We start from the raw sequence: 11,763 nt of genomic DNA, 5'->3' as shown, positions 1-11,763 counted from the left end.
TTCTGCATTCAGTTTGAAAGTGTAATAATGTATTGCAGTGCCTCCCAAACTTGGATAAATTCCCCTAAATTAGGTAAAACTTTTTTTCTTTAGGTAAAAAGGAACATTTAAGTGGACTTAAAACATTTTATCAACGTTGGGTAAAAAGGGATTTTTCAAAAGTAATTTTAGTGAATGAAGAAAAAAGTTTGGCAAATGCTGCTGTACTGTATTAAGAAAACTCCATACGCAAGTTTACATGAAATATGTACTTTCATTCATTTATTCTCTCCAGCAGTATATTGAAAACATTAAAGTACCATAAGCAATTTTCATACTACATAATAATTCTAAAGAATCACCAATTTTTGAGATACAGAGAGTCAAACAAACCCTTAGGTTAACTAGGAAATTGGTAATTCATTTCAAAATCCATAGTTTATTATCCAGATTGATTCATCTATTAAATCAAATTCTATTAAAAGTCAGAACAAATTGGAGTGCCACTATATAATTTGAGGAAAGTTTCACAGGTAAAAAGCCATTTTTTTTCCTTCATGGTGTACAATTCAATCAGTGATAGTTGAAAGGTGCACAGCTTTGCATGATTTGGGGACCAATTTATTGTATGAGCTTTAATTTAATCATTTATAAAAATAATGTATTTGTTTATAATAAAATCAGCTTGAAAAATCATTCCTATTTTTGACTTAGCATCCAAGGAGGTGCATCCCACACATTTGGAGACAATAGCAACAAAGCTGCATCTTCCAGCACAGGAGAGGAAATGTTTCTCTTTTTTTTTCAGTCTTTTTTTTCAGTTTTTTTACATAACTATGCATATATCAAATAAAAGGGGATTTAAAAATAGGAGAATAAGAAAACAATCCATCAAATGTAACTGATAATTAAGAGATAGATAGATAAGTAACAGGAAGTTCTTCCTAGAACACGTTTGTTTACTTAGGAATTTTTTTCATCAGTTTTTGCAAGCGTGTGGGAGTTTAAATAAGTAGTGTGCTAGGAAATTACTTCCTTATGCCAAAAGAATTTAAAAATGCTACTTCCATGTTCATCAATAGTTATATATCACAATGCTAAACAATAGCAGAACATCAAGGCCTTCTGATAGCAATGGTGGCTGAAATAACAAAAAGTGCCCAGTTCAAATTTGGTCTCACCCACGTACATATTAAAGCCACGATTCTAAAACAAGCTTTTCAGTTCATGATTGTAAGCTAAGCCAACTTTATTCATCTCCAACCTGGCATCTTCCAGATATTTGTAAAAGTTTTGTTACTAATATAAGACATGTAGTAATTGAGGAATCCAGAGTATGATACCATGGTCTTTCGAGACTGAAGGATGCCAATGCAAAGTAATTGAGGAACAAGCACTTATATTAACAACCTTGCTTCAGGATACATTGTGTAGGGAGGGAAACTGGCATTTGTATCCAGAGCAAATATAAATGATTCAAATCCTCAAGGATCTTTAATGGAAAGACTGTTAACACCACACCCACATTTCAAATGTAATTCTCCATAACGCCTAACCCAATTTAACCCAGTTTCAATAAATAATGGAACTCTAGTGGTAGATTTGTTATCTAAAGCTGCTTCTTCTTATCACCAATAATTAATTTTCCTTCAGTGCACATAAAAAGGATTCCTGAAGTTCCCTTCCAAATATTTGCAAAATTCAAATCCATCTCAAAGTAGGTTTAAATCCGTATCTTCTGGTGAATCCCTTTCTTTTTAAAATAGGAAAAGTTGGCTGAGAAACTAAAACACACATATTTGCATTTTAGCCGTATAGCAACCATGTACATTATGCTCAAAAGTAATGATGAAAATCTGAAATAGAAGTAGACAACTCCATAAATGTGCAAATTAAAAGGAATTTCTAGAATTTGAAGAGCAAAATTTCATTGGGACCTTATACAGCATGGGTTGGCCACTTATTAAAACAATTGTATCTTCTTCCAGGATCAGACATTTGCCACATGATCCCAAGTGTCGCCCTTTTTAAGTCCAGATCAGGTAGCAGAGTCCACAAGATTTACTGGCACTTGTAATTTATTGATACAGGTATATTAGTATTAAAACACTGAAAGTTAACTGCATTTTCCTTCCTTGTCTCTCTCCCTCATATACCAAAGAAAGTTTAGGCGGAACCAGATTGAGTTTCCTTCTAGTGTTCTCGTCCTGTTCCAGGCTTAAATCACATTTTTGTAACTACCACAGTATATCTTCTCCATGGTTGTCTCTGTGGTTTTCTACATCCAGGAAAGAAAAAGAGCTTGGTTGGTCAATAACAAGTTTATAAAGTATGGTTTATTCAAAAAATCCTCATTTAAAAATCATGGTTCAGTCTAATGGAAGACAGGCATAGATAGGATAATTTTTGGCCTCTAGAGATCCGAATCTTTATTTATTTACTTATTTTAGTTTATTTATTTTGTCAAATAAGTTTGCATGGGGGAAATCCATAGGTCGAATCTCCGCCCACTTCTGACCATAACGGGCTGCCCAATGCTTCAGCTGAACGGCCTTAGCAAGAAAAACGAGGAGAAGAGTAAGCACATCTCCTTCAGCTGTGTGGGCTCTGGCTGGTTCCTCTCTGTAGAAGTGCTGGTAGAGATTTCCGAGCTTGTAGCTCATGTTTGGCCCTCCAATCACATCCTTCAATGCCTGCAATGTGTCAAGGCATCCTGTATCTATAGGCAGGTCGGCGCCTATTTCCCAGAGTTCTTTGCGCAGCAGGGGAAAGTCGAAGCGGAGACCATTGTGGGCCACTAAGCAAATGGGGCGAGCTTGCCGGTCTAAAAATCCTTTCAGGGTCTCCATCAAAGAACGGTTGATTTCCGGCTTGCAGTTCTGTTCTAGTTCTTGGTTACTGAGCCCAGTTATATCCTGGGCTTCCAGAGTGAAAGGTTTTTGGGGGTTGACACAGAGGGTCAGCTTGTCTATGATGCGAGGGAGTTGTGGTTCTTTCCTCCATGGAGAGGGTTGCAGGGATGATTGGTGAACGGCGAAGAGGCACAGCTCCGCTATGCGAGGTTGGTGCCTGGGCAACCCGGTGGACTCAATATCAAGGAAAACAAACGTTTGGTAGTAGTTCCAAGGTTCTGTCATGGCTGACACACAAAAAAAAAGACAAAGTGTGTTAGAATCACTCTTAACAACAACAATTATGTGGCTTTATCAAGCATGGCTTCATCCACCAAGAACCTGCATGGGTTGTATTCCCAAGTGCCATAAAGTGTCCCTGGCTACTATCGTCATCACATGAAAAGACACACCTCACACTCAGTTGTTCATATTAATGAATAATGCTCCAAAGTTTGGCACACGGAAGAGGAATGTCGTTCAATTGTACAAATGAGATTTCCCTTTAAGAGAAAATCATAGTTTCATGTTGCTAATGATCTTCCTGTAAGGAAGGAGAAACTCATATTCATGTCGCATTTTGACAAAACAGTCCATGTTGCCTCACATGACCTTAATATTCTTTGCTCTAAACCAAGATGCCTAGAATTTTGTGATTGGTTAGCTTTCCACCTTGCCTTTCCTCCAGGACTCACGGGTGATGGACACACATCACTTCCTCTATCAATTTCCTTCACAACAACTGGGTGAAGTAGGTTAGACTGAGGGAGGGACACTGACCTCAAATCACCCAGAGAGCTTTCATGCCTGAAGTCAGCCTCAAACTGGGTTCAACTCCATAACCACAAATCCAGGATGTCAACCACTATAGGACAGGAATGTCCTCTCTGGACTAGAACTTGAGGTTGTTTTTAAAATTGCATACATAGCCAAATAAATGTTATTCCTCCTCTACATTTCATAAAGGAAGTGAATCTTGCTGTTTCATCCTGCTATGTCTACACGAGAATTATAAAGTTGCTTATTTTGCAGTTTTGAAATATTTTTTTGAGTATTTTTATTTCCAAGGCTCTGTACACGCCAATGGACAGGACCAAGCTACCTCTATTTTTTTTTAAAATTACAGAAGGAAAATGTACCAAATAGCATTGTTCTACGTACTTTATGTTTCCTAAAGCGGAGGTGAGATTTCAAAAGTCCTGTGTTTCCCCCAAACTTTACATCAGATTTTGTATGTTTTTGTAATGGAAAATCATGACACTAGTTGTGAACTAAGCAACTTCTAAGGCCATGAAAAAAAGGTTGTAATAATTTGCAGGCCAGGTTGCAAGCTGCCTTCTTTTGTCCTAAAGATACAAGTTGCACCTGAGAGTCCAAATATTCCCCTTTACAGGCATTACAGGATGAGCAAGAAAAATGTTAGATTATGATTTTATATAGTGAATAACAAAAATGTGGAGTTAAAAATAAGTGGAGTGGATAAAACTCAGGAAACAAAAATTTATAAAATTACAGTACAGAAAAATAAATTTTCTTCTTCTCTCATATTATCAGAATTCTATTAATATACCATAATTTAAAACACAGAACATGGAATAATAGGGCTAGAAAATCCTGTATCATTCTGGACAAATAACTGCCCGGTCTATTCTTGAAAATAGTTTTGGAGCACTCGCAACTTCCAGAAGTGACCTGTTTAAATTGTTCTCACTGCCAGAAGACTGGTCATTTAGATTGACCAATGTAAGTTTCACAATCAATTGTTTACAATATGCCATTGTCAATTGTCAATGACTCAAATGGGAATTATCAGCACTCCTTTGAATAGAAAGGTAGACAATAAATCAATAAATCTTGTTCAAAACAAGATAAATCTGGATTCTAAAGGGTGAGGCAAACAATAAGTGAGAAGTCCTCAGGTTTGTGTTGTACTTTTACAAATACTCTAGCTTGCAGGACTGGTCCAGAAAAGCATTTTCAAGCCATAAAAACTATTTCCATTAACCTGTTAATCTCTCAATCAGGGTAAATAATGTGAATTCCTCCAATATGACATCTGTCACCAATGTCCCTCTGAGTTTCTTAAATAGGCCAGATAGGGTAAAGTTTGTGCAAAATAATTAATGGAGAAAAGGTTTGATATCAGACTCAAAACCAGAACTGTGTTATATCAAAGCATTCCAGCTTTCTTGGATCCTTCCTAGCAGACATCAAAGTTAGCCAACTTACAAACGTTTCCAGGCAACCTCAGAAGGACTCAACCAATACAATGAGTTTATAACATGTCACACTTATTAACTGGTGAGATATCTGCAACCCCCTCTCTCATATATCCTGCACCTACCTAACCACCCATTTCTCCCCTCCTCCCCAAATCGGTGGTGCTGTGGTTTGAGTGCAGTACTGCAAGCTACTTCCGCTGATCACCGGCTGCCAGCAGTTTGGCAGATCGAATCTCAGCAGGCTCGAGGTTGACTCAGCCTCCCATCCTTCCAAGGTGGGTAAAATGAGGACCCAGATTGTTGGGGGCAATAGGCTGACTCTCTGTAAACCGCTTAGAGAGGGATGTAAAGCACTGTGAAGCGGTATACAAGTCTAAATTTATTATAAACCCCACATCACCCTCGCACACTCGGCATCCGATGAACTAAATCGCAGTCCGCCAAAGCGGATGCTTTTAACACAGTGTTGTCAGTCGTTAAGAGGGGCCACCAGAGTCCTCCTGATTTTCACCCTCAGAGACGACCCGGCTTTCTTTCCTCCTGCAATAAACTGGGGGAGAAGGGTGCCCGGTGGCTTGAGACAGCGCCTGTCCGGCGCCACTTCGACCCCTCGCTTTGCAAACGCACGGAAGGGGGCCCAAATGCAAAGGGGAGAGCGCCTTTTCCTTCTCTCCCGAATAAGGCAAAACATCACCCCGGCTCACAGGCTGGAAATGGACAGGAGAGAGACGTAGCTCACCTCACCGCGATTCCCCAGGTGCAGAAGCAGGACACGCTTGAACTCCGGGCTCCCTCGCTCGCTCTCTAGAGAAACTGAAAGCGGCACGCCCGGGCAAGTCCTGGACAAGCGGCCAGTGGGTGGGGCGAACGAAATGGGAAGGGCAAGTCTTTCCCCAGAGTCTGATGGGAGATGTAGTCTTTTCTGCTCAATGGAAGGCGTTCTTGTACAATTCGGCCTCCCTTTGTCCGCCGAGAGCTTTTGGAAGGGATGCGGCTTCTCCTTCCTCCAGGCCGTCAAATGGCAAGGACCCATTTTGAGACTAGACGCATGGAGGATGACGCAACTAATCCCGTAGTGCCTTAGCTCCGTTTGCAATATTTGGCTGGATTCATAGCCGGTGCCAGCAGAGGAGGAGGAGGAAGGTTTTAGGGCTGCCTGCTTACTTGATCTGGTCCATAAAATTCTGGACGACCATAAAATGACAGCAAGGGATTAAAAAAGGTTTTGTCTTTGCTGCCACCGCGTGGCCGTATAGAGCGTTACACTCAGATACTTGAAACTTCCTGGCGCAGATTAAGGGCCCTGAGCTGTGCAAACAGGGCTTTCTTGTGGTTCCCAAGACATCTGGTAACTCTATCAACATTTGCTTTTCTTTAGAAAGTAATATAAACTTTCCCCATGTTGTCTGGACATTCTGGGAGATACAGGCCCAACATAATTGGTCGCGTTGATGGATGATTTCTGGCGGGCCCGGGACAGGGGCTTGTCCTCTGTCCTGGTGCTCCTTGACCTCTCAGCGGCTTTCGATACCATTGACCATGGTATCCTTCTGCGCCGGCTGGAGGGGTTGGGAGTGGGAGGCACTGTTCTTCAGTGGTTCTCCTCCTACCTCTCCGGTCGGTCGCAGTCGGTGTTAGTGGGGGGTCAGAGGTCGACCCCGAGGTTTCTCCCTTGTGGGGTGCCTCAGGGGTCGGTCCTCTCCCCCCTGCTATTTAATATCTACATGGGTGAGATCATCCAAGGGCATGGGGTGAGGTATCATCAATATGCCGATGATACCCAGTTGTACATCTACACCCCATGTCCAGTCAACGAAGCAGTGGAAGTGATGTGCCGGTGCTTGGAGGCTGTTGGGGCCTGGATGGGTGTCAACAAACTCAAACTCAACCCAGACAAGACAGAGTGGCTGTGGGTTTTGCCTCCCAAGGACAATTCTATCTGTCCGTCCATTACCCTGGGGGGGGAATTATTGACCCCCTCAGAGAGGGTCCGCAACTTGGGCGTCCTCCTCGATCCACAGCTCACATTAGAAAAACACCTTTCAGCTGTGGCAAGGGGGGCGTTCGCCTGGTGCGCCAGTTGCGGCCCTATTTGGACCGGGAGTCATTGCTCACAGTCACTCATGCCCTCATCACCTCGAGGCTCGACTACTGTAACGCTCTCTACATGGGGCTACCTTTGAAAAGTGTTCGGAAACTTCAGATCGTGCAGAATGCAGCTGCGAGAGCAATTATGGGCTTCTCCAAGTATGGCCATATCACTCCAACACTCCGCAGTCTGGATTGGCTGCCGATCAGTTTCTGGTCACAATTCAAAGTGTTGGTTATGACCTATAAAGCCCTTCATGGCACCGGACCAGAATATCTTCGGGTCCGCCTCCTGCCGCACGAATCCCAGCGACCGGTTAGGTCCCACAGAGTTGGCCTTCTCCGGGTCCCGTCGACTAAACAATGTTGTCTGGCGGGACCCAGGGGAAGAGCCTTCTCTGTGGGGGCCCCGACCCTCTGGAACCAGCTCCCCCCTGAGATTAGGATTGCCCCCACCCTCCCTGCCTTTCGTAAACTCCTTAAGACCCACCTTTGCCGTCAGGCATGGGGGAACTAAAACACCTCCCCCTTGCCCATGTTGTTTTGTTGATTGATTGACTGTGTGCCTGTTTTTTATATATACTGTTTTTTATGAGATTATTAATTTAAATTGGAACTGGATGGGTGGGCATTGGATTTGGTATTGTGTACTGTACTGTTTTTTATTATTGTTGTGAGCCGCCCCAAGTTTGCAGAGAGGGGCGGCATATAAATCCAATAAACCTAAACCTAAACCATAATTAAGTTGGGGGAAATTCATTGAACTGATTAGGTGTAACGTGTGATTAAATCAATGTTTGCTAGGCAACTTTATTTATTTACGTGTATTTTATTTATTTGTCAAACATGTATAAGATAGTAGTCGTTTGTATAAACATAAGTACAAAGTAATGATAAAAGAGAACAGTAGGACAGTAGGATGGGGAAGGTAGGTACAGCTTGCTTATTTATTAAAATGATGCAAGCAAAGAGCAGCTGAAATATTTCAGTCATACCCAAAACCAAGGAGAAAAACCTCCTGCTAATTTAATTATATCACAAATTTTATTTTAGCCCAAGATTTTACATATTGCACATTTCACTTGCTCTACCCTCTTCAGACTTATCGTTTATAAAGGTTGGGGAAATGCATTATAAACTGGATAGATCAAAACAAAACAAAATCATGCAAATCTAAGTACATTACTATGAAAATCTTGCTGAGGTGAATGAAGCTTCAAGTAGATTATTCTCATCAAGATTTGAACTTATTTGCTAATAGACATGTAAAAGAATCCAGTAGATTCTTTAGTAGACTATATGCACCAAAGACACATTCCTTCTATATCCAATCACACTTGGCCAATAAAGAATTCTATTCTATTCTATTTTGTTGTAGAACCTAGAATCAATTCCAAACAGGTCCTTCAGAGTTTGATTGAGTATAATTATATAGGTACCAGATTGATATACTGATGCACCCAAAAGTATTGCATAGCTTTCAGGATCTCCAGCACTATTGGCAGAATCTGGCTTCCCCCATTGACCATGCTTGTTGGAAGTCATCGGGAAGATTGCAAATGGCAATTCACGTGACATTACACTGCAGTGTCTTGCAATCATTTTAAATACATGCCAATTCTGAATTTTGTTCAAGTGACTGGAGTGGGATGCGGCAATAGTTGTAAACACAGGAACAAGTTGTAAGGCTTTTTTAATGTGTCGTAACTTTGAACGGTTGCTAAACAATTGGTTATGAGGTCTAAATGTAACTCTGGGTGGCTAACCACAATAATAAAAACACAAACAATAAAAACCACACAAAAATAAATAAATGCTCAATCATGCCCTTTAATCAGTGTGTATGATTTGGCTGCATTATTTCAGGTCAGTTATATCATTATGATTGGTCACACTGTCAATCAAATGTTAAGACTGGATTTAGCATTTTTGTCCACCTATTGAATCCTCCCCAAAGACCTGAGATATTATCAGTATTGGCTTCTAGCTGTCTGGCCTGGATATAATGAAGCACAGTGGACCAACACCAGCATATGATATGTCTCCCCAAATCAACACAGACTATGGAAATCTCTGCATCTCATTTGGAAACCAAGGACCCAGAATATGGAGGAAGAATGGAGAGGAACAAACAGAAAGACGCTTGAATTCTAGTGCGAAGTTTCCACAATTTGTGTTGATTTGGGGAGCCATATCATCTAATGTTGGTCCACTGTGCTTCATTAAGTTCAGGGTCAACGCAGCCTTCTACTGAGAGATTTTAAAGCACTTCATGTTTCCTTCTGCAGATGAGCTTTATGGGGATGTTGACTTCAATTTTCCAGCAGGACCTGGTATCTGCCCACACTGCCAAAAGCACCAAATCCTGGTTTAATGACCATAGGATTATTGTGTTTGATTGGCCAGCAAACTCACCTGACCTGAACCCCATAGAGAATCAATGGGGCATTGCCAAGAGGAAGATGAGAGATATGAGATTGAACAATCAGTGAAGGCCTGCAAATTTTTGGGTGTGGCTTACACACCACATGACCAGGGGGAGTGGCTTGACAATCATGTGACCAGGGTGGCTTAAAGGTCACGTGACTGGCTTAAAGGTGGCCAACTTGACATCACTCATGTCAAGGGTTTGGGTTAGGGTGGCTAGCCTCTCCTTGCCTCAAAGAGATACAATTTCCCTATCTATTTACTATTGCTGAACATCCAAAATATACTATTTACTTATCTCTATATATGCCATATGTGTACATACATATTACACATAGGCACACAAAATATACATTATCTACTATATAAACTATGTACACACAGAGAGAGCTCTTATAAAATTATGCACATTCAACCTCATTTACTGCAATAGGAAAAACATACCCAGAGCCCAGAAGGGGAAAAAAGAAAAAAGAAATCAATTTTTTTCTACCGGTTGTGCATACTTGACCATACTCATAAGAGCCCATCGTTGCGAACAATGTAAAAGAGCTGAAGGCCACTATTGAAGCACTATTGAACACCTCAGCAATGCCACAGGCTGATAGTGTCCATGCCACGCCACATTGAGGCAGTAATTACTGCAAAAAGGGCCCAAACCATGTACTGAATACATATGCATGCTTATGCACTGCTCAAAAAAATAAAGGGAACACTTAAACAACACAATATAACTCCAAGTAAATCAAACATTTGTGAAATCAAACTGTCCACTTGGGAAGCAACACTGATCGACAATCAATTTCACATACTGTTGTGCACATTCAACTTTGTACAAAACAAAATATTCAATGAGAATATTTCATTCATTCAGATCTAGGATGACTTATTTGAGTGTTTTCTTTATTTTTTTGAGCAGTATACTTTTCAGATGTCCGATATTGTTCTATGTACAATCCTTCTTTTTATTGATCGTACGTAATATTCTAATTTTCTGAAATAGTGGATTTGAGGTTTTCATGAGCTGCACCCGACAATCATCACAATTATGATAAAACATGGCTTGAAATATCTTGCCTTGCATATAATGAGTCTCTCTGTCATATACTACGTCTCACCTTTTAAGTTGCACTACTGAAATAAATGAACGTTTGCAGGATATTCTAATTTTTTGAGTTTCACCTATATATAGACCTCTCAGATCCTGGACATAAACTGTTACAACTCCTCCCCTCAGGGCACCTCTGCCGGAATTTGCATGGCAGAGGAACTAGACACAAAGACAGTTTTTCCCCTCATGCCACCCCTCTATTAAAAACCTAATTCTCACAGCACTATCTTATGCCTAACTAAGGACATTTACTATAAAGCTGCCTTTACTATTCTTTCTGAACTTTCCTATTATCTTCTCCTATTGGTATTTTACAATTACTGGTATTACTGTACTTTGTTGGTTGTAGGTAGGCTGAGAGCTTATCACCTTATGCACCGGAGGCAAAATTTATTTATTTTATTTATTTGTTTGATTTGATATATCCTTAGCTGTTTGGGTTTGTGTATGGTGTGTTTGGGTTGTATGATTGTTTTTTAATAAGGGTTTTTAAAATGTTTTAATATTGGATTTGTATATGATGCTTGTTGTGAGCCGCTCCAAGTCCTTGGAGAGTGGCGGCATACAAATCTAATATATTATTATTATTATTATTATTATTATTATTAATAATTATATGCTTTTACTTGTTGTGAGCCGCTGCTCCGAGTCCTCGGAGAGGGGCAACATACAAATCTAATAAATTATTATTATCGTTATTGTATTATTATTATTATTTGTCAAGAATGTATTGGTGGTATATATATTTGTGTATTTGTACATTTGTGTATTTAATCACATTCGACCAATAAAAGAATATTCTATTACAATCTGTGATGTCCTTATTTATTTTGCCACATACATTCTAACTTCTAGTATGGTTGGCCAGTCAGCCAGCCAGATGTTTGCACTGGGTTTGGCATTTTTTAATCAACTTATGGAGCCCCATCTAAGGATCTGAGATAGGCAGAGCTTGATCTCCGGCGGGGTTAATTATTATTATTATTATTGTTGTTGTTGTTGTTGTTATTACCCTCATTAACATCCGAGGGATTCCGCCTCGCCT

General features: G+C 40.4%; 1 protein-coding gene across 1 annotated transcript; it reads right to left on the bottom strand.

Moving 5' to 3' along the window:
* Positions 1 to 233: 233 nt before the first annotated feature.
* On the bottom strand, positions 234 to 5,922 carry LOC139161805 (three prime repair exonuclease 2-like). The gene is made up of 2 exons (XM_070741410.1): positions 5,832 to 5,922; positions 234 to 3,118 (listed from the first exon to the last, which is right to left on the bottom strand). The coding sequence occupies exon 2, from the start codon at positions 3,114 to 3,116 to the stop codon at positions 2,421 to 2,423; it is 696 nt and encodes a 231-aa protein (XP_070597511.1). The 5' UTR covers positions 3,117 to 3,118; positions 5,832 to 5,922; the 3' UTR covers positions 234 to 2,420.
* Positions 5,923 to 11,763: the final 5,841 nt, after the last annotated feature.

The sequence above is a fragment of the Erythrolamprus reginae genome, chromosome 2 (assembly GCF_031021105.1).
Source record: "Erythrolamprus reginae isolate rEryReg1 chromosome 2, rEryReg1.hap1, whole genome shotgun sequence".
Classification (NCBI taxonomy): domain Eukaryota; kingdom Metazoa; phylum Chordata; class Lepidosauria; order Squamata; family Dipsadidae; genus Erythrolamprus; species Erythrolamprus reginae.
The sequence above is the reverse complement of the archived record's forward strand: the minus strand, read 5'-3'. Positions and strand labels throughout refer to the sequence as shown.

What these genes read in the sequence shown, in the direction of transcription:
- LOC139161805 (XM_070741410.1), bottom strand. Translation starts at nt 3,116, where the DNA reads ATGACAGAACCTTGGAACTACTACCAAACGTTTGTTTTCCTTGATATT.